General features: G+C 41.6%; 1 protein-coding gene across 11 annotated transcripts in view; it reads right to left on the reverse strand.

The window, feature by feature from the left end:
• KIAA1217 overlaps positions 1–24313 on the reverse strand; it is a 263391-nt gene that overhangs the window by 11623 nt on the left and 227455 nt on the right. For 8 of the 11 annotated variants that reach the window (XM_081345574.1, XM_081345571.1, XM_081345573.1 and 5 more), the window contains 3 exons: positions 19129–20610; positions 18523–18645; positions 13860–17853 (listed from right to left, as the gene is read on the reverse strand). In XM_081345574.1, coding sequence (XP_081201700.1) covers positions 17320–17853; positions 18523–18645; positions 19129–20610 — 2139 coding nt within the window. In that variant the 3' untranslated portion in view covers positions 13860–17319. Of the gene's footprint in view, positions 1–13858; positions 18180–18522; positions 18646–19128; positions 20611–24313 lie in introns of those variants that run through there. The other 3 variants (XM_081345575.1, XM_081345576.1, XM_081345569.1) reach the window with 3 other exon arrangements.

The raw sequence follows: 24313 nt of genomic DNA on the forward strand, positions 1-24313 counted from the left end.
GCTCCAATATTTCTTTGTGCAACTGGATTCTTGATTTTCTCACTGACATGTGAGTTGGGACTAGTATTTTTAATCATATTTTTTTTTGAGCACAGGTTCTCCTCAGGGCTCTTTCCTAAGTCCGCTGTTCTTCACCCTGTTGACCCATGACTGTTGTGCAAGATTTGCTACCAACCATATTATGAAGTATGCAGATAGTAGTGGGTGCTTACTGGGAGGAGGTAGAGGCTTTGGTGAACTGGTGTAATAAAACAGCTAGGTTTTAAATGTAGGAAAGACAAAAGAGATCATTGTTGATTTCAGAAAAGGCAGGCAAAGCCATACACCTCTGTGTATTAATGATTCAACTGGGTGTGCAGCTGATGAGCAGGTTAGTTTGGTCACTCACCAGTGAGACACTGGTAAAGAGAGCACAGCAGTGCCTGCATTTTCTGAGTCATATGAGAAGAGCACATCTTCCATCCCCTGTCCTTACCACTTTCTATAGGAACATTGAAAGCATCCTGTCATATTGTACTACTATCTGGTGTGAAAGTATTATATTTCAGACAGAAATGCTGTGCAGAGAGTGGTGAGGATGACAGACAAGATTATTGGAAGTTCACTTCCTTCTATCCAAAATATAGCATACAAGCAATGCTTGACCAGGACAAGCAGTATTGTCAGGGATGCTACACATCCTCTCCATGACCTTCAGATTTCAACAGCCTTCCGGACTCTTTAACTTCTGCTGCCAGGCTTTAGGCTGCCTTGGGTGGCTGGATAGCAGAACTGACTCAAGTAAGCAACAAATTTGGCAAAATGCTGAGTGTCTTGCACACAGACAATGGAATTGAATATACAGGTAAAAACACACAGGCAATTCTCAGAAAGCATGGCATATTTCAAACTACTGTACCAGAACAAAATGGGTTTGCAAAAAGAATGATGCTACTTTTGCTCCAGTTGCAAAACAAAGTACTTTCAGAAGACTGTTGACAATGGCATCTTCTTGAAAAATGGTTGTAAAGCACTATAATATTACAACAGCCTTTCTTAATGATGATATTGAAGAGGAAATATATATGGCACAGCCAGAAGGATACATGAAAAAATGGAGAATATCCACATATCCTACAAGATTCAAATCAACAGCTGCAGACTGTAGTGGGAGCATTGCTATATATTTCAACCACTATATGTACAGACATCATAGCTGCCATGTCATTTCTTTGTAGATATGTGAGTCAGCCATGTCAAAGAGAGCAGACATCAATCAAGAAAGTCATAAGATACTGTATATCAAACAAAGAATTTGAGTCTGAAGCTGTCTGCAGTTGGTGATTTGAATCTTGTAGAATGTAGATTATGTGGACTCTGATTGGGCAGGTGACCTAAGTACTCGCAAATCCACATGTGGTTACTTGTTCAAATTAGGAAATAGTCCTATATCTTGGTTCAGCAAGAAGCAGATCTCAGTAGCTTTGTCTTCTATAGAGACAGAATACATTGCTGCTGCCTATGCTAGTCAAGAAGCTGTGAGGTTATGTCAGTTGCTTGAAGATCTTGGAGAGCCAATCTCCCAGCCTACAGTCTTATATGAGGAAAATCAAAGATGTATCAAACGTGGCACCATGGTGGCCATGATTTGATTCACTTAATGATTACAATCCCTCCTCCTCTCTCAGTTGTGAACATTAAGTAAGCAAGTGCGCAGATTGTTAAATGGAGCCTCAGAGGTGAAAAAAATGAAAAAATGCCTAAAGCCAGCTGCTCATCTGCAGCATCTCAAAATGTTCGCTTTCCATGTCTATCCTAAAGGATCATTCAAATTAAAGGGACTGGAAGGCAAATACAATAGCTATATTATGATTTTCCTAAAAAAGTTTATGCTATTTTGTATTCTCACCTATTAATTTATCTTCTAGCCATAAATTTTCACAATTAGCAGATGGAGAGGAATTTCAGGAGAATGGAGAACTGGAAGTGTCTCCAAGAAGTGGTATTGCTTTGCCCTTTTTATGGCTCAGACAGCTACCCAACAGCTCTGTTTAGAGTGCCACCAATTTGTCACGGGCTCCTTTTGTCCAAATCCAATTCAGTAGGTTCCCATACCCCAGAGACCCACTCCAACCTCCCTGATCTTTAGGCAACCCCACACATACAGGCAGACCCAGGGGGTTTCCACACCCTCCCCAGGTCTACTGCTGCTTCTCACTATCAGAAGTAAAACTATAGTTTTCCCTTATCTTCTGGTTCCTTCCAGTTTCCTATACAGAATAGCAAAACCCACAGCCTTTCTCATTCCCAATACTCTTCAATGCCAACTACTCCACAATCACCATCTCACCATACCCTGCTGCAGGGCTTTTATAGCTGCTTTTTGCTAAGCAGGTGGGCTGGCTGGGGAGAGGTCTTAAAGGGGCAGGACACTATCAGCACAGGTGCTAGCTAATCTCAGGTAGCCCACCCTCTCATACTTCTCCACTGACTGTTTGTCAGGTTGCAGAGGGAGAGCACATGACTCCAGGACACTGCAACCATTGTAAATACATGTCAATTGCCAAACATCCAAATTTTGGTTTTGTGACCATGGGGATGTTGCATACTTTTCATAAATATGAAAAGTGGTCATAAGGCCCTTTTTTAATGCCATTATAATTTTGTCAGTGAACAAATAGCTGTGTCACGGTCAAGGTGTATGGTATTTACTTTTAATTATTGTGCACTGCTTGTAGTCCATTGGACTGAAGCAGTATGAGAGATCCAAGCAGCAGAAAACGCAAGAGTGTGACCTCACAGGGATCCATACTGGCCCTAAAAAGCAATGCCTTTCACCCTGACCTGGATCCCTTTTGGCATTCCCTCTCACTTTGCCCAGACAAGGCAGCAATCACCTTGACTAAGAGCAATTTCTGATAGGACACTGGTTTTGTAAGTAAGAGGTTCACAGCTTATGTACCCAAATCTGAATTGTGTCTACAACTTGTCCCCACAATGCTGGACAAGCCATCTTTTGGCATTTCCAAGCAGAATCTAAAGTATAGCCTGATGATTTATACACTAGCTGGATCATTGGGAATATTTGCTCCCAATCTGGCTGGGTAAGCCACCATATCTAAAGATAAAGTAGGTGTGTAAGCAGAATGGACAAAAAGCCATGAATCTTGCCCAAAGGATCTCTTCAGGAGACAGGTAAGAGGGAAGACATCAGAGTATATAGTTTAAAAAAATGGCAGTGTCTTGCTTGGCTGCAGCTGCTTTGGCTCTCAAGAGAGTTCAGGTTTTGGAGATGAAAGTGCCATTTGGTTGAGTGATTCTATGGGAACTTGTGACAAGAAAGCAGAATTGTAATGCTAAACTGTTTTATGATCGCCATATTGATTTCCATATTGGAGATATTTAGTGAGAGAGGAACTACTGATAAAGCTGTTCTGGAGAGTCTGCATTGCTTCGGATTGCTTCAGTTGAAGATGTCAGCAGCAAAAGTGTTGGTGGGTTGCACAGAGGGTGTGAGATCGACTGCAATCTCTTAAGATGCCTGGAGGAAGAGAGAAAGTAGTCGGAGGTGAGGTTGGCATTGTGCTTGGTGTTTTGGGTGGCGGAGGCAGCAGAGCATGGCAGCCTTTGCAGCAGGGAAGTCTCCCACTGGCACTGACCATCTTCAGAGGAGGAGGTGGTGTGATCGAAAGAGGATGTCTGTATTCTTAAAAAACATTGTGGTGTGGGCTAATGAAAAACCATGGATAACACATGAGGTTTGCAAGATGTTGAAAGCATGGAATGTGGCTTTTAAATCCGGTGATATGCTGGTGCTTAGAACAGCCATAACCAATTTGAAAAGGGCCATAAAACAGCAAAGCAAGCCCACTGTCAGAAAGTTCACAACGTTTTCAGCATCCTACAAATACCAGGCCATTACAAACTATAAGATGGCTTCATCATATTATAAGGGTGACATGGACTTCTTAAATGAACTGAACACATTTTTTGGAAGATTCAAGGCATCAAATAGAACCTCTGTGAGGAAAGCTGTGCCCTATCCTGATGAGCAAATACTTAAGATTTGATGTTACCTCTGTCTGGAGGACATTGTGGAAAGTTAACATTCGAAAGCCAGCAGGCCCAGATAATATCCCTGGGAGTGTGCAGATATTACAGATATTTTCAGTCTTTCACTGTAGCAGGCAGTGGCCCCATCGTGTTTTAAGACTGCCATTATCTTGCCAGTGCAAAAAAAAGTCTTTCATCAAGAGTCTCTTATGACTCAGGTGATTATTTACGGGAGCACCTTTTGCCGGCGTTAACTTCCCATCGCCCTGTGCGCTCCCACAGAGAGGGCCTCCTCAGGGTGCTGTCGGTCAGGGAATGTCGACTGGCGGCCCCCAATGGGACAGCATTCTTTGTGGGCGCACCTGCCCTCTGGAATCAGCTTCTGGTTGAGCTCCGGATGGCTCCCGACTTTTGCTCGTTTCGCCGCGACCTGAAGACTTGGCTATTTGAACTTGCCGGCCTGGACTGAGGGACTGGGATTTTAGATTTTAAAATTTAAAAACTTTAAATTTTAGTATGTGTTTATTGTTTAGGGCTATTTGATTTAATCTCGTTTTAATTTTTATACATTATGTGTTGTTTATAGTGTTTTAATTGCCCTGTACACCGCCCTGAGTCCTTTCGAAGAGGGGCGGTATATAAATCCAAATAAATAAATAAATAAATAAATAAATAAATAAATAAATAAATAAATAAATAAATAAATAAATAAATAAATAAATAAATAAAGGCAAGGTTAAGAAAGTCTTTTATTGTCCTCAAGAGGTGTTCAACAAATGACCCTCCAATGACCAGTAAGGCTCCACCCTACACCACTCTGAAGGCAGCCATCCTCAGTTCCCCAAACAACAGCCCATATACTACCAGGAAAGTCCACAAGGCAAAGTTCAGGCATAAGAGAAATGGCAGTTCTCAGGGCCATTCCAATTCCTTATCCTCATCCTCTGAACCGGACTCCGATGGGGCCATGACAGGGGTCTTAATGATTATTGTCTGGCTACATCCATCATTCTGCTTTGAAAGGCTAATAAAGGACTTTATTGTATCCAGCCTCCCTCCAGCATTTGATTCACTTCAGTTTGCTTACTGTCCACTTATAGGAAAGAAAAACCCATGTGTGAATGTTGCAAAAGGGGAGGGGAGAAGGACTGTAGAGAGCCTATCCCTAAGTGAAGCCGTAAGGAGAGGTGGGAGCAGTCACCAAAGACCAGCCCCAAGGCAATCCTCAGATCATCAAAGAGTAATGGGACTAATGGTAAGTTTTCAGTAAAAAGGGGTCAGACGTGCTCCCACCCCATTGGCCAATCAACTGTTCCATAGAAATCCTACCAAGGGCCAAACTACCCAAACCTAAGTTGTATACCATGCCCCTAGGGAACTGGAGGAACTATGGACTTTTATAGACAAAAACCTGAGAACTCCTGGAGAAAAAAGGAAGCTTGTAACTACTTGATAAACTTTCCAGAGAACAAAAAGATTTTACTCCATGAAGACAAGCTGGAAGGAGTGACTTAAACCTAACGAGTTAACTGAAACCAGATGAATTTTTACCTGGCTGATATTGGTAATTGAAAGAAAATCTTAATCTAAAATCTGAAAATGTAACATTTATATGTATATAAAATGCCTACGTAATTCCTAAAGTATGCCAAATGTTATTGAAAATGTATTTGAGATTATCTGTGTTAAGAGAAAGTTAAATAAAATGATATACTAGCTTAAAGGAAAAAAATTTAAAGTTTTAAAAAGGATGCATACAAAAGAAAGAAATAGTTTGGAGGGAGGGACTTATGATATCGCAGCATTTAAATTTGTTAAATTTTGAAGTGGCTGGCTTAGCACAAAGCAACCTCCCAATTAGAAAAATATTTAATAATTTATATACCTCAACAGAGAGAATGAGGTGGCTAGATGGAGTCACTGAAGCAGTAGGCGTGAGCTTAAATGGACTCCAGAAGATGGTAGAGGTCAGGAAGGCCTGGAGGAATGTTGTCCATGGGGTCACGATGGGTCGGATACGACTTCGCAACTAACAACAACAACAACAACTCCTCAACATCATAGAAGAGCTTTTTCTAGAAATTGTTGTAAACAATTAGACTCCATGGTAAGGATGTGGTGATTCCATTGAGTACCATGTGAAGAAAGGCTGTGTATTTGTGGAATACCGGTCATTGAAGAGATTGGACATTTTTTTTGATGGCAAACTGTTCTCTGCAGAAAGGGCTGCTTATTTAGATTTTATTTTAAAATTAAAAAGTATAATGGAATCCAGAAGAAAGACGAAATCATATCTTTATTAAATATAAACTAATTGCATTGCTTAAAGAAAAAGTAAACAGTTTAGAGACAAGTCTAGCCACTCTGAGACTCAGACAATTAAATGAGAAACCCCAACTAAATGAAGAATATAATCAAACTGAACACAGTAAAGAACAATTAATTACCAAAGAAAATGAACCTTTACAGATAGATCGATGGTAATATGTCAATTATAAAATTTAAAAACAACAACAACAACCAAGAACATTGTCCATATACTCCAATCCAATCTAGTACATTTCATTCAGGCTTGTACAACATGTCTAATGCTAAGGCTGAACATGTTGATTTCTCTGAATGGAGCTTGTTAGGGTTTCATTAGGATATACTGTAATAGAGTACAACACATAAGTTATGTTTATTTGCTTTAAAAGCACCAGGACACCTGCACTGTCAGTTGTTAAACTTTTATAACTACTTATAACTATTACAGAAAATCATTGCAAAGTATAAAATAATAGGGTTTGCAATCTTCCGGAGAAACCTTACAAATATGTTATCATTGATAGTTATACAAATAATATAACACACAATAAATAATACAAAATTTTAAATAAATGGTTTCTTTAAGAATCATATTTTTAAAATGCAAGGTAAGATGAAAATTATGAAATATTAGGGGGAAAACCTTAAGACAGACAGTGTTTCACATAAATGAGTGTTTGAAAATACTTACCAACAATGTATGTTGGGGATTTCTTTGAGATAAAAAATGGTACTGCTGTGAAGAGTATGGAATTTATATAAGTAACATGTAAGTTTTTTCAGAGGGAGGTTAGCCATTGGCTGGTAACAAAGACCTGGCCACTATCTACTCATGTTAGATACAGAAGTTGTGCCTTTTAGATAAGCCAGTGGATCAAATGCAGAGTTTTCTTGCTGTCTTTAGGTGATAACAAAGTACAAATTTTTGAAGGTAACCATTTTCTTTATTTAATCTGTCAATATTTACAGACACCTAGCCTCAAGATATCAAAATATCAAAGGGGAAGAAGAGATTTTAAAATATCTCAGGGGAGAAATAGTTCATACTCACAAATCTCTCATTTTTAAAATCAGTTGTTAGAATTCGATACTCAAAGATGCACACAAACATACAGAACAGGCTTCTTTTTGGAGATATTTCACTTTTACTGCACAACACTTACCCCGTTTCTCTGAAAATAAGACCTAACCGGAAAATAAGTCCTAGCATGATTTTTCAGGATGCTCGTATAATATAAGCCCTACCCCAAAAATAAGCCCCAGTTAAGATCGTCAGCCAGACAGATGCATTTAATACCGTATTCCCCTGAAAATAAGACCTAACCGAAGAATAATCCCTTTTGGAGCAAAAATTAATATAACACCCAGCCTTATTTTGGGAGAAACATGGAGTAATAGAAAATACTTACTGCACTCTTTTTATATATTTATGTCAAATAATTTAGCTTTACTGTGTTCATGTCTTGAAATAAGGTGATGGTTTCCCACTTATAATTATTTTTATTTTTAAATTTTTCTGGGCATAGATACTGTATATTCCTAGGATGCCTATCTGAAAGGTAATGAAGCCTTATATAGTAATCCTCCTTACATACCTGAGCCTCCATCAAAAAGTTATCCTTAATTAGCATATCCTGGCACTACCTACTGACATCAGCACAACTTGAAATAGTCTACAAAAAGGAAATACAAGTGCCTTTGAGTTACTAATAGATTTTTTGTATGATTTCCAATTGTCCATGGTTTTCTAATAGCCAGTCATTTGAAATAATAAAAAACATTCTTTTTAAGTGGCGATGGAGACAATTTCTGTGTGTCTCAGAAGTGTAAGTATCCTTGTAAATTTGAGTAGACAACATCATTCCTTTAGATGCTGTGATGTTTCTTGGTATCTCCTTTGATATCAACCAATGTCCCAGCTCCATCTTTTTTAAAGTGTTTTAATAAATCAAATAAGAAGTGGTATGCTGCAAACCAAAAGTCTTGATCATAATTGCAACAATATCCTTGGTTCCACATAAATTTCTGGAGGAGGTATTCTTTGAATTGTCATGTCCACCACAGTTCAGCAGCAGATTCTGGAAGATTTTGACCATTTAGTCAACCTGAGCTAATTCTGGAAAAACTAAACAGTATCTGAGAACATTAGGCAGTTATAATGCTTCCTTGCTATCCATAAAGATTGTTAAAAGCTCCTTGTAAATTCTGTTGTGAGTATCCTATGGATTGAATCAAATCCAGAAATAATGGATAGGGTGACAACTGGAGTGGCATTATTGTGCATCATTAGAGTCACATTTTAATATCTCAGACAAAAAAAACTTAAATGAAACTTATGAGCAACTGCCCATGCCCAGCATAACTTTAATAAGTGTATGTACAATGGTCAGTTTATAGAGAATGCTACCAGTTTCCTTATATACAAATACCACTAAACTTGGTGATAAATCTTCTTAATTGTGCACTAATATGACACTGAGATATCAAAAACTGCTACAGTTGCACCAACACCAGTTTGGTTCTTACAAAGATCAAAGAAGAGTAGAGGTAGTTCTTACCTAATGACCCTAATTGGGATTGGAATTTTGTCACTAAGCAATGTAGTCATTGGGCTAAACATCCCATTATAGCACAACTTAGCAATCATACTTTTGGTAGTTCTGGTTGCAGCCATTAGGACTCAACAGCAAAACACACACAAAAGAATAGAGATTTGAAGGAGGGGGCACCCTTAGGGAAAGAATTCATATCTGTCCTGCCCTATTTGACAGCTTCAAACCCCTCCTACCCATTCTCCCACCCCATAAAATCTCTATTGTTTTCTCTGTCCTGCACTCTGCCATTGAGGCCTTAAAAAGCAGGAGGAAGAAGACAGCAGAGGTCATTTGGAGGTGGCAGAGTGCAGGAGAGTGGGACTGCAGAGTGCAGGTGGCCAAAAGAGCAGAGGGGGGAAGGGGAGATAGGGGGATGGGGGAAGTTGAAGCACTCCTCATGTTGGCAGAGTGCTTACACTGTCAAGAGTGTAGGTGCTCTGCCAATGCTCAATGTGACTAGATAGTTGTAACTGAGGATCCAGCATAAGTACCATTTGTTAAAGATCTGTTGTATCTTCAGTCGTTGAATGAATGGTTGTTAAGTGAGGACTCTCTGTATAATCAATGCCATCTCCACTCTGTACCCTTGCTTTGAAAGATCTATTTCCTCTAATACTTTCTGGACCTGCAAGCTAGTCACCATCTTAGCTGCATTCTCTAAGATGACAAACTTGGAAACTAGATGAAAATTATTCATAGCCATGCTTCTTTGAGAGGGTTCATACCACTGACTGCTTGCTTTCTCACTTAAAGATGTATTAACCATTGTATGATCCAATCATATGTCATCTGTCAGGCAGTGTTAAGTAACTGGGGGAGTAAAGAGCAAAAGGACAAGTGGCCAGGTTAACATCCCAAAGATTCTGTCCATTTCTTCATTAAAGGTAAAGGTAAAGGTTCCCCCACACATGCGTGCTAGTCGTTTCCAACTCTAGGGGCCGGTGCTCATCTCTGTTTCAAAGCCGAAGAGCCAGCACTTGTCCGAGGACGTCTCTGTGGTCATGTGGCCAGCATGACTAGACACCAAAGGAGCACGGAACGCTGTTACCTTCCCACCGTAGTGGTCCCTATTTTTCTACTTGCATTTTTACGTACTTTTGAACTGCTAGGATGGCAGAAGCTGGGACGAGTAACAGGTGCTCACTCTGTTACACGGCACTTGGGATTCGACTTGCCAAACTGCTGACCTGATCGACAAGCTCAGCGTCCTAACCCACTGAGCCACCGCGTCCCTTATTTCTTCATTAGTTAATAGTAAATTCTTCCCAGGTAACAGAACAAGATGGTACCACATCAATTTGCATGGACTCATCCAGTTGGAATCCGTGGGGGTACGGAGCCAATTAGATGGTACCGCCCCAGACGCCTAATGGATCCTGATAGATTCCAAGCGGCGCTGGGGTCCCCACCTGCCTCCATTACTCACAACTCGGCGGATGCCTTAGTGGAAGCCTGGGAAAGGGCAGCCACTGAGGCACTTGAGCGGGTTGTACCCTTGCGGCCCCTGACCCGGTGCAGATCCCAGCGAGCTCCATGGTTCTCCGCGGAGCTCCGGGAGATGAAGCGTCGGAAACGGGGCATAGAGAGCTGCTGGAGGTCCAGCCGATCTGAACCCGACCGATTGCGGTTAAGAACCTACATTAGGTCTTATCTCGCTGCGATGAGGGAGGCGAGGTGTAATTACTTCTCCACCCTCATCGCGTCCGCAGATAATCGCCCGGCCGCCTTGTTTAGGGTGACTCGCTCCCTTCTTAATCAGGAGGTGAGGGAGGATCCCTTGCAGGGTCGTGCCGAGGAGTTTAGTCAACATCTGTCGGATAAAATCGCTCGGATTCGGACCGGTTTGGACTCCAGCTGGGCAGAGTCTGGCGATCAGGACACGGGCGGTCCTGTCAATGTTATCTGGGAGGAGTTTGATTCTGTGACCCCTGATGAAGTGGACAGGATTATGGGGAAGCTGAGTTCCACCACATGTTTATTGGATCCGTGCCCTTCTTGGCTGGTTTATGCAGCTAGGGAGAGGACACGAGGCTGGCTCCAGGCGGTTATATCTGCTTCTTTGAGCGAGGGTTATTTCCCCACCGTCTTGAAGGAGGCGGTGGTGAGACCTCTCCTCAAGAAGCCTGCCTTGGACCCAGCTGTATTGAACAACTTTCGTCCAGTCTCCAACCTTCGCTTTCTTGCGAAGGTTGTTGAGAGTGTGGTGGCGCATCAGCTCCCTCTGGTCCTGGATGAAGCGGATTATCTGGACCCTTACCAATCGGGTTTCAGGCCCGGGCACAGCACGGAGACGGCATTGGTCGCTCTGGTGAATGATCTCTGGAGGGCTCGGGATAGGGGATATTCCTCTGTCCTAGTCCTATTAGACCTCTCGGCAGCTTTCGATACCATCGACCATGGTATCCTGCTGCGGCGTCTCAGGGGACTGGGAGTGGGAGGCACGGTTTTTCAGTGGTTCTCCTCCTATCTCCTGGGACGCTCGCAGTCGGTGTTGGCAGGGGGGCAGAGGTCGACCCCTAGGACTCTCGCTTGTGGAGTTCCTCAGGGGTCGGTCCTCTCGCCTCTCCTGTTCAACATCTATATGAAACCCCTGGGTGAGATCATTCGTGGTTTTGGAGTTGGGTATCATCAATATGCTGATGATACCCAACTTTTTATTTCGACCCCAAACCACCCCAGTGATGCCCTCGCTGTGATGTCCCGTTGCCTGGAGGCGGTTCGGGTCTGGATGGGGAGGAACAGACTTCAACTCAACCCTGACAAGACTGAGTGGCTGTACATTCCGGCTTCCCGGGACACCTGGGATGTTCCATCTCTTTCTATGGGGGGTGAGCTTTTACCCCCTGTGGATAGGGCTCGCAACTTGGGAGTCCTCCTAGATTCACGACTCACTTTGGAGGATCATATAGTGGCCGTGACTAGGGGGGCTTTTGCCCAGGTTCGCCTGGTGCGCCAGTTGCGGCCCTATCTGGACCGGGAGGCCTTATGTACGGTCACTCACGCGCTCGTGACCTCTCGCCTAGACTACTGTAATGCTCTCTACATGGGGCTTCCCTTGAAGACTACTCGGAGGCTCCAACTGGTACAGAATGCGGCCGCGAGAGTTGTCTTGGGAGTTTCCCGGTACTCCCATGTTACACCTTTGCTCCGTGAGCTGCATTGGTTGCCAGTTGTCTTCCGGGTAAGGTTCAAGGTTTTGGTTATGATCTTTAAGTCCCTACATGGCATGGGTCCGCGATACCTCGAGGACCACCTGCTGCCGGCGTCGACTCCCCTCCGCCCTGTGCGTGCCCACAGAGAGGGCCTCCTCAGGGTGCCTACGGTCAAGGAATGTCGACTGGTGGCCCCCAGGGGGAGGGCCTTCTCTGTGGGTGCTCCGGCATTATGGAACCAACTGCCGGTTGAGCTCCGGACGGCATCAGACCTCCGATCCTTCCGTCGCGGGTTGAAGACCCATTTATTTGAACTAGCGGGTCTGGCCTGATGGGGGTATATGGGTTTTTATAGGCTTGTTATTTTTTATCATTCTTGTTTTAACTTGGGCATTGATTTAATTGTTTTTTAATTTTTGTATTGTTATTTATACATGCCCTGTGAACCGCCCTGAGTCCCTTTGGGAGAAGGGCGGTATAGAAATCTCAATAAAATTAAATTAAATTAAATTAAATATGAAGAACCCTTGAATATTTCTCACAGTGTCCTTAAAAGGTGATTCTTCCCTCCTGAACACACAGCAAGTCATCTTAAACAAAACCATTGGCTAGTTTCCAGTATATTTTTTTTAATTTAATTTTTAATTTTATTGAATTTATATACCGCTCTTTCCCGAAGGACTCAGGGCGGTTTACAGGGTATAATTTTTAAAACATTAATACAAAAATTAAGACCAATTTTAAAAAAATTAAACTAAGTCCCTGCAACATGTAAAACCCCAGTTAAAACCCAATTAAAACTCAGCCTGAGCCGGAAAGCTCGAAGAGCCAGGTCTTCAGGTCTCGGCGGAATGATTGAAAGTCGGGGGCAGTCCTAAGCTCCACAGGCAGCTGGTTCCAGAGGGCAGGCGCCCCCACAGAGAAGGCCCTCCCCCTGGGTGTCATCCACCAGCATTCTTTGACCGGCGGCACCCTGAGAAGACCCTCCCTGTGGGAGCGCACAGGACGAAGGGAGCTTGATGCCGGTAGCAGGTGTTCCCTCAAATATCCTGGACCCAAGCCATATAGGGCTTTATAGGTCATCACCAGCACCTTGAATCTCACCCGGAGGGCAACTGGAAGCCAATGCAGCTCGCGGAGCAGAGGTGTTACATGGGAGTAACGGGAAACTCCCATCACAACTCGCGCTGCTGCATTTTGTACCAGTTGAAGCCTCCGAGTGGTCCTCAAGGGCAGCCCCATGTAGAGAGCGTTGCAGTAGTCTAAACGGGAGGTCACGAGCGCATGAGTGACTGTGCGTAGGGCATCTCGGTCCAGATAGGGTCGCAACTGGTGCACCAGGCAAACCTGGGCAAAAGCCCCCCTGGTCACGGCTCCTATATGATCATCAAAACTGAGCCGTGAATCCAGGAGGACACCCAAGTTGCGAGCCCTATCAACAGGGGGTAACACCTCACCCCCCATTGTTAACGATGGAATAACTTGGTCAACCCGAGATGCCGGTATGCACAGCCACTCAGTTTTGGCAGGATTGAGACGAAGCCTGTTTCTCCCCATCCAAACCCGGACCGCCTCCAGGCAACGGGACATCACGGTGAGGGCATCACTGGGTTGGTTCGGGGTGGAGAAAAAAAGTTGGGTATCATCAGCGTACTGATGATACCCCACCCCAAAACCACAAATGATCTCGCTCAGCGGCTTCATATAGATGTTGAACAGGAGGGGCGAGAGAACCGACCCCTGAGGAACTCCACAAGCGAGAGGCCTCGGGGCAGATCTCTGCCCTCCTGTCAACACCGACTGCGAGCGGCCCAGGAGATAGGAGAACCACCGTAAAACGGTGCCTCCCACTCCCAACCCCCTGAGACGCCGCAGTAGGATATCATGGTCGATGGTATCAAAAGCCTCTGAGAGATCTAATAGGACTAGGACAGAGGAGCAACCCCTGTCCCGAGCCCGCCAGAGATCATTCACCAGCGCGACCAATGCCATCTCCGTGCTGTGCCCGGGCCTGAAACCCGATTGGTACGGGTCCAGATATCACCATAATATAATGCTTATAATGGGCTCTTTCATGAAACTTCTCAGATTCACTATCTTTCTTGCTCTACTCTGATTGTTTTCTGTTATTCCATCCTCCACATCTCCTTGGAAAACCATGAAACCCACAATATCAATAAACAGGGAGAGGTCCCATAGGAACAATCCAATCAGAGGCCCTTGATATCTATCTGCTCTAGATAGAAATGAGACCTCAGTCAAACTGACCATCATTTTCCCCTCCCCACCAAGCCCTAAGTTACCTCTGGTGCACCTTAGGTCCATTAGTCATTGAGCTAAAAGACCCAACTAATCTGCAGAGGGAGACAGCACCAGAGAACAGAAGTGCACTTAGTGATCTGACCATTATAAAGAACAGTGCCATATAAAGTCCACTGCAATAATCCACTCATGAGGTGTTCAAGGGATTCCCAGTCAGGAATTGTATTAAAATCCTACAGTTGTCTGAAGATTCTGAATTTAAAAAAAATAAAAATCAAGGACCCATGTTTTTCATCCCTGTAGTGTATTTCTCCCTAAAGAATGTTTCTATTGACATCTCCAGATTCCCATCTCTCCTTGTAAACTTTCCATTTTAATTGTTAATGCAGTCTATTATGGATGATAGTCTGGAAGTTTTCAGTGCAATCCATCCACCATGAAACAAGACTTTGACATACTGATATGAAGTGGATATGAAGTGGAGGAAACTCCCATCGTAGTAAAGAATCAATCAAGCACCCATGGGAATGTAAATGTGTTTCAGTATGAGTCTTAGGACTATGTGACTCACAAAGTTAGGATGTTGGTCTGATGATCATTATGCTTGCATTTGAGCCAGCTGCTACTGTTGGATGGGGTGAGCTCTCATCACACACTCTAGTTCCTGCTGATCCAACAGTTTGAAAGTGGGCAACTGCAAGTAGATAAATGGGTACTGCTTTGGTGGGCAAATTAAAAGGGGCATGAAAGGAGCCCCCAACTGAACATTCCCCCAGGCAACAATAATATTACCATTCAATCCTTTCAACCCAGGAGTGTTTTGGTGCTCTCGACATAAATGCAGTAGTAGCATGAGTCTCAGAAGTAGTGCCACCTCTCTCTGATGTCAAGTAATTCAATAGCTAAATTGATATATTTTAGCCTCAGTGTCCTGTACTCATAATTACTCACAGGATCTCTTTTCATTTATAACACTAAAGCTCTGCAAAAGGTATAGAAACTTATACTTCCTTATTGAACGAAAAGAAAGACTAACTGGCTTATGGTGCTTAGAGTTGTGTGGTTGGCAGCAATGAAGATGGCCATCGTTCAATTTTGAACTGTTTTTGAGAGCTCTAGGAATGAAAAATGTATCAGCATAGAGATGTCTCTAGATAAATATCTAATAGACATATTTGAAAAAGGATCCCTGCTTATTAACTACCTATACTATCTTGATATGTATAATTACATGACTGAAAAACAATTTTGCCAATATGGATTAGCAATTCAGCATCAAAGATTATGCCCAAGACAACTAAGAAAAAGGCAAAAACCCGGAGACTGTAGTTTCCTTCACAGTTTATTGTTGATATGAGATTTAACCTGTTGACTTTCAAGTTTAGTCACTATCCTGCATCAAACACATCTGAAAGATTTTGATAGAAATGTTCTCTTTGTATACATCTATCTGCCTATCTTTATCTGCCTATCTCTCTCTCTCTCTATCATCTATCTTCATCATCTATTTCTATATCCTTTGTACATGAATGTTCTGTAATAAATTGATCAACAGCAAAGGCATAATTTTGATGAGTACATTAATGTTTTTCTTTTATAAGAAGTAGCTGTAAAATAAACACTGAGCCATGAAAGTTAATATTTGCAAAATGAATGTAAGCACATGCATGCACATTCCTACTGAAATCAATGGGCTTTCAGGATATTTCCTGCCAGATCATGTCCAAGATTAAGAATAACAATAGCAATAGCACTTAGACTTATATATCACTTCACAGTGCTTTACAGCCCTCTCTAAGCAGTTTACAGAGTCAGCCTATTGACCCCAACAACTGGGTCCTCATTTTACCGACCCCAGAAGGATGGAAGGCTGAGTCAACCTTGAAGTTACTGTTAGTGACAAAGTGATACCAAACTGTAAGCATGGACCCCTTTATTTTTGCAAAGGGTTTTCCTTTTACTTATGTATATTGTATAAACAAGGTATTGTTGTATAAACAAGGTATCACAAAAGTGCACTCTAATTTTGTGGATGATGATTTCTAAAACCCTACTCAATCTTTTCCCCACATTCAACATTTTCCAATATTTGTATGCATAATGGAGTTTTGGTGTTGAAAAGTATTCAATGTGCCCAGCCACATGCATTGTTTAGATTCATGTATTTATATTTATAATCTTTATATTATAATATGTACAAAGGCTTTCCATTATACAGAGCAGTACAGAAGTTTACACTTCAAAAATCCACATTGTAGTACTACATAGTCTAATTAATATGGAAAAAAGAAAAACAAACCAAAGCTTAGCTAAAATGAATAAGCAAATAAGCAACTCCTCTTTCCCAAAATGCATAGCAAATTATTAAATATAATCTGATTGGCAGTGCAATAAAATTGCCCCATCAGTGTTTGTCTTAGCTTTTGTGTTTGTGCATTCTGCTATCAAATGTACATTATAATTGTATCAAATGTTTTGACAAAAGAAATTTTAAAATAACCATGATGGTTTTCTTTGTTGACAAAAATAGAAATCTATAACAAATTTGAATAACTCCAAAATAAAAGAAAAATATTTTAGTTTCAGTTTTACAGTCTTCTCATTATCACCTGATACTTGTACTTAAAAATAGCTTTATACAAAAACCACAGGCTTCTTAAATACAGCTTTTCATGCTCAGTACATTTTTGTGCACACAGTCCACTCACATCCTTCCGAACCTTGTAACAGATTCTGCTTAAAGAACAATCTGTGCTTCATATATAATCCCCTTGCCTGTTTCACCAGTAATGAATGTTTAAAAACTACATTTATCACTAATTCATGACGTTACCCTAATATTTAGCACAAATGTAGCGTTCAGCCTGAAATGATACAACAAGATGGGTAACAATCTTCAGCTGTATGACTGGTTGCAACATCATCAGCATATTAGGAAGGCTTGGTGAACTGTACAGGCCCAGGTATCACTTTTAAGATGGCTCTTTGCTGATGGTGGAAGATGGAGTGGCTTTGCTGACACTTCCATTCTGGGACTTGTAGCTGGTAAAGCTGGGTGTGTGGATTGACCGAATGTTCTTCATACTTTGGTTTGGTGATGTGGTAGAGATGGAAGAGGGTAAGGAGGAGGAGGAGGAGGAGGAGGAGGAGGAAGCTGAGGAAAAGGAAGATGGAGGAAGAGGGGTTGGCCGGCCATTTTGAGTCTGTGTGGAAAGTAAAAGGTGGTTGTGGCTTTTACCTGTGTGAGTAGGATTCTGGAATTTTAAGGAGCCATTAGCAACTGAAGGGATTAAGGAAGAAGAATGAGTAGGACGACCTGTTGGAGGACTGAGAGAATTAGAAGGAACAGAGGCTTTAGTAGATAGGCTTGGAAGGTTAGTGCTATCACCACTAGACACAGAACTACTTTTTCCAGAAGTGGAAGAAAAGGCTGGAATTTTTGAGGCCGATAGAATAGGGGAAATAGCTTTATAGTCCCCACCAGCTTTCTTAGCACTTCCATTAGCCTGTAAATAAAGATGGTGGGAGACAAGTTTAAGTCAGCATACATCACAAAGCATGGGAATATGTAGGAAATTCAGCTTGAGAAGAATAAGGACTTGTTCAAACCTGCCCTAAGTCTTGTATCTATGGACTGGATCTCTCCCCATTTTTCCTGTCCCTTTAAGCTGCACAGCAGAAAACGCATAGAGCAAGAGGGAGTTCAAAGAAAAGGGTTTGTGAAAAAGTGACCACAAATATGGGGGCTGATCAGCTGATGAAACATGCGTCAGAATTGTTAAGGTGAAGATGGAAACACTCCGGTGGGTGGTTAAGAGGTGTTGATTGAAATCTGTTAAATAGGGAGTTAGTATAAACACTTTAATCAGAAACACTTCAGACTTATCAATTCCTATGGCTGACTCCAAAAAGTATTACAGCTGAGTACTGAAACAAAATTTCAAAAGCAGGAGATGTTTGCCACAACATGCACAAAGCTGATATCAGAATAATGCAACTATTAGATACTTTCATGCCCCACACCCTCAAGCCCTGGATTCCAATTCAAGATCTTCACTGGGAAGACAGTTCATGATTTGGTAGCATCCAAAACTGGCAACTGGACTTATACATTTATGCAAAGCATACATCTCAGTACTGACTCCATCCCAGGGTTTGGTTTAGGGTAAAACTACCTGTCTGTACTGGCGTTGATCCTGTAGCTTGTGCTGTTTGATGGTCTTGTCCACACCTCCTTGCCTACTTTTTGTGGCTGCAGGGATTGGCATCCTGCTTGTCTGTGAAGTATTGGTTGAATTCTGTGAGGAAAGCAGGTATAAGGGTAGGAAAGAGACAAGGGAGGTAGGTCAGCTGGGCTCATTATAGATGAGAAGGATCACAGCACATGAGGAAAAGCTGCTTTAGGTGAGAAGCTAAAGCTCAACATGCATGGAAAGCACCAGAGGAAACCACATCAAAGTCAAAGTCAAAGCACCGGTGTTAATTTCAGGAATCAAAAATGGAATAAAAATTCAACTGCTAATCAATCTTAATTTAACTGCTGCACCCACAATAGAATATCAACTAAGCATTTTATGCCCACCACCAAAATCAAATAAAAATAAAATCAGCATTTTTTAAGATGAAAACACACAATATTAGCTGTTAGGTACTAAACTGGATGCACCAACAAGCCACCGGAAAAGAGGCAAACCAATCAGAAGACACCTCTTGCTTATTCTTGATTACTACTGCAGAGTTTTAGAAAGCAGCTGGAGTTGTGATTTCTCATACTAAAGTACCTTTCGTGAAGATGATCGTATTGAAGGAAGGAATTCAACATCAGCATTGCTTTCTTCCACCACTATGGATTCTTTGGGTGAGAAAAATCCTGGGCCAGGAGGTCTCTCTGCCTGGCCTGTGGTTTCAAAAACTGATTTTGGACTCATCTCACTAATTGTGCTCTCTAGCTGTTTGATAGTTTGTTCCAGGCTGTCTAGAGTTCGGTATGTATTCTTCCTGATTTCTTCAGTTCTAGATGCCTGAACAATTGCCTTTGATTCTGATTTTTCAGAAGTGTCAGCAGATTGAGAGCTAGGTATTTCAAATCTTTTTGCTTCTTTATGTTGTTTTAGAGTGCCATCTTCCTCCTCGTCTTCATACACAACAACTTGTAATGTTTTCTTGCCAGTTTTAGTTCCTGTGCGGATTGCCTGAGTGAGAGCGGCTAATTGCTTTTTAGGAAACTTAAATTTAAATTTCTTCTTAGCATCAGGAACATCCAACTTTGGTTCTGACCCATAAATGCAACTGGATTTCTGATGCTCCTTTTTGTTCATCTCCTGTCCTTCAGACTGTAGAACTTGGGTTGCTGAATTAGAGGAAGTTTGTTGTTTTGATTTCTCGGTAATCTGAATCCTATTTGTCTCAGAGGCTTCTTCATAGCAACCATCAGATTCTTCATTTTCTTCCTCTATTTTTTCTTCAGTCATCATTTTTTCCAACTCTTCATCACATTCCTCAAATATTGTTGAAAGTCTTTTGTAAGCTGATCTGATATCCATTGGTTCATCAAAAATAATGATGACTGGTTTTTTGTCCAAGCAAACCACTGGTTCTTCATCTTTAAGAGTTTCAACCATGCTTTGTTGAGATGGTATTTCATTCTTGGAATCAATGTTCACAGTCTGAACAGCATTTCCCTTCCTGTTCACTATGTCATGAACCTCTCCACCTGACAGAAACTGGACAGCTGTTCTAGTAATCATGAAGCCAACATTCTCTGACTGCAAACTCTCCTCATCTGGAATACTAGCTGGTGACTCTACTTCATCAATATCATTTAAGGTGATGTTCTTAGATACTTTATGCCTTAGTGCGACTTGATTATAGGCATTAATTGACCTTTCCTGTTCTTGTGTTGAGGGAGAAACTAATGACATTTCTTGAGCATATGAATCTGTTTGGCCAACAAGAGGTGCCTTTGCATCTTCCAGCAAGTCTTTTGGGGATGTGCTATGATCAGTCTCTCTTACTACAACATAGCTTGGTTTTTCTCTTCCGATTTCTTCAGGACATCTCTTTCCTTCATTTTCTAACATACTAGAGACGTTTGTGTTTGGTTTAAATGAATTTTTGTTGGCATAATCCTTGTTTTCCAAAAGCAACTCTGGCCTAAGGGCAGAGTTTTCAGTGATGCTGAAAGCACCTGAGATCATGGCTTCTGTTCTCCCTTCAGTCTTGTCCTTGGGATGGTCACTATCTTTTGTGGCCTCCCCATCAACCTAGGGGGGGAAGAGTTGCATTACTTAGGTTTTTGCTTTTGTTTTAATTCAGGACTATTATTTGACATTTAGTCCCCTCTTATGGAGATTTTAACTGATATTATCCCAATCAGCTGGTACATCATCAGATAACATGTATGCCCCTCTTTATATCAATACATAGCCATTTCCATGGTCTTCGGTTGGTTTCAATATCTCTTCATAGCATAGCTTCAAACTGTGAACAACATATGATATTTTATTTAGTTACATTTATATACCGCCCTATTCCCTGAGGACTCAGGGCGGTTTACAGGAAATTAAAAAATCCACCATACAAAAGTTAAAAAAAACCAAATTAAAAAATATTAAATTGACCCTGTATACTTAAAACCCCAATTAAAAATTTCTCCTCAGCAGACACTGTGGATGCTAGATGGAGCTGGTCCTTTAAAGGCTCTCCATATTGTGAAATACTTTGCCCCCAAGTAAGTCACAAGAGACAAAATGATTCCACTACAAATGTTCTAACATGTTAACTGTTTTCCTAGTTTATAAAAAAAAATCAGTTGTAACCACTATATTAGGATGTGTGGTCCAAAAAACTGTTTCCCACCCCAGACTTTAATTCTTAATTGTTGTTTTCTCAATTTCTGTGATGAAACATAATTGCCTTTTAAGAGAGTAAACAAGTTCTGGACTTATTTGACAGAAAAGAATTTACAAAAAGTGGCAGAGCAAATTTTACTCCAACCTTCCTGACAAATTAACTTACAATTAAATTCAAGGTAAGATTGAGGGAGCAGCTATAAAGGAAGAGAAACAGATCCTCCCATAGAGATGAAACTCTGATGCCAGATGAAACTGGATTATTCTATTTGTCCAATGTAACCTTCCATTTCGATAGCAAGACAACCTATCTTAGCCTTCTAAGCCTGCATACTCAAATTGCAGGTTTTGCTATTGGCATAAGTACTCCTACAGTAATTACAAATTCTGCAGAGCACAAATGATTCCTATTTCACCAATCTTTCAAATATTAAGAAGAATTGCACCAAACTTCACTTTTAAAGAATGTGACATTGAATGCAGGGTGTGAAAATGCAAGTGGGATACTGCTCTTAGTTTTGCCATCTTCTCTAATTTGTCAGGTGCCCTGAGTGGTTAAAAGAGGGTATGAAAATTTGAAATCAATTCCGAAGACCAACCCAGCTAACTAAAGATCTTTAGAAAACACAGTGGTATAAAAATATTACATTCGTTTAGTTTAAAACCACTTAGTCATGTCCAACTCTTGTGACTTTATAAGCAAGTGCTCTCCATGCTACCCTGTCAAGCACAGCTTCTTTCAGTTATTGGATGTTCAGGTATAAAAATATAATAATCTTAACAAAGAAAGGGATGACAAATACAGACTACATATAGTGTGGTCTGTCATATTAGAAATTTAATTCAGCAACTGTTTGAATTGAATTGAAAATTCTATGCAGGTCACAATTATTCGATATCAAATTATGATGCTGGAATGTTCAATATACAGCCATTATTAAATTTATAAACTATACATTACTACCTTGGCACTCAAAAGCTTTTGTATGTATAATAAAGTCACTTTTTTTTAGTGCAGAGGAACTGATTTTACAAAAAAAAAGAGATGGAAAGAGAACTGTCAGCAAATAAAAGGGGGTTTAAATTTGCTATTACCATGCAGAGATAGTGTGTTAGCATTCAGCTCATACAGACTAAACCACAGGAAAAACAACAACCCAAAGCTGTAGGTGAATACTGCTTGAAGATACTGCGAAGGGAAGGGGGTAAGAGACAGCAACAGCTGCACTTCAGGGGCCAGAAATTAATACTGGACAACTTTGCTATTAAACATGTATTTTTAGGTAGTGGAATTATTCCTGTTGGATTCTTTCTGTTCTCTCAACTTACTTTTCTTCCTACTGGCATTTCTTTACCAAGGTAGATAACATAATCAGGACATATTGAAATGCAACTTACTGGTTGTTTCTATGGAATGGCTATGTTTCTATGTCTATAGCTAACAATGCTGCCTATCCTGTCATGATATGTTTACTGAAGAGAAGCAAGTGCAGAGACAATCAGGGATCCAATAATTCAACCCTGAGCAACAAGATTATCCTCTATGACAGGGGTGGGGAATCACAGATCTTTTATGACGTGTGGACTTCAACTTCCAGAATTCTGAGGGTTGAAGTCCACAACTCATGAATGGCCGATCATTCCCGACCTTTGCTCTATGACAGGGCTTTTCAACCTTTTCACCCATTGTACCACTTTTAGGATATAGCAACATCCGAGTATCACCAGTCACCTAACAAAGTGTCAAAAACTTGATGACCAAAAAAAAAAGGAAAAAAGTGATGAAGTACAGGTAGTCTTTGACTTACAACAATTGGCTTAGTTACTGTTCGAAGTTACAATGGCACTGAAAAAAGTGCCCCCCAAGCCACAGCCGAGCAAGACACCTGCCTGCCTGCCCGGTGCCACTCTTCCTCCTATCCAAGGTTTTCATTGTTGTGAGCATTTCTGTTGAGGATTGGCAGCAGGGGTGGGGTGGGGGATGTTTGGTTTTTATTCCCCCGTCTGCTGGGTGGTTGCAGCAGGCTTTGGTCACTTCACATGACCCTGGGACACTGTGACCGTCATAAATATGAATCAGTTGCCAAGCATCTGAATGTAAATCACAAGACCCTGGGGGTGCTGCAACATTCCAGCTGATCGGCGCTTTTTCTGGGCTCAGAAGTGCCAGGATCAGTGCCAAGCTCCAGCTAGAGCCTGGTGCTGATCCTGGCGCTTCCACTGAGCTCTGACAGCTCTGCAGCTCCAGCCATCTCTCGCTCAGGCTTGTGCAGTGCTGCCACCGGTTCAGCTCATTCCCCTCCTCCGCTACCACTTTTCTAGGATGGTCGTGTACCACCTGTCAAGTGCCAATGTACCACAGGTGGTACCTGTACCACTGGTTGAAAAGCCCTGCTCTATGAGAATCATCCCTGTTGGTTGGGACACAAGTGATGCCTTCATCTGTTATAGATTCTTAGGCATTCTTTGTATGACATCTCTCCCTTCATCTCACTACATCAACCCCATTTCTTAGGATCTGCTATTTTGTACATGCTGGCCGAAGGGATGGAAGAAGGTTCTTTATCAAACTTGGTTTTCAATAATGCACTTTTTCCTTGTTTGAGAAGCCCCAAGAACATGTCTGCACTGGTAATGTTTGCTATAAGTGGGAGCAAGAATGTGACTCTATCAATGGAAAAAAAGGAATTGAAATGAACTAGAGCTGGATTTTTCATTGCATACTGTCTTTTCATTGCTTCAAACTGCCTCAGAATTATTAAGCACCTATTGCTATAAGGTTAATGATTACTCCTCATTCAGTTGAACATTAAATCAGGGGTCCCAATCCCTGGTCCATGGGCCAGCACTGGTCTGCGCAATGCTAGAAACTGGTCCACGCAAATAAGTGAAGCCCCATCCATGGGATGCAGGCAGCACACGTAACTTCACCCTCTCCGGTTCACGGAAAAACCTCTTCACAGATCTGGTCCCTGGTACCCAAAAGGTTGGTTTAAATTATTTCAGCGTCAACTTTAAGACACCTCTATCCATTTTTATAATTAGATGTGTGCTTTTTGCCTTCTGTTTCAGGTTCTAGTTTGAATTGTGTTTTTAGCTGTTTTATTCTTTTAAA

The sequence above is a fragment of the Vipera berus genome (assembly GCF_964194415.1).
Source record: "Vipera berus genome assembly, chromosome: Z".
Classification (NCBI taxonomy): Eukaryota; Metazoa; Chordata; class Lepidosauria; order Squamata; family Viperidae; genus Vipera; species Vipera berus.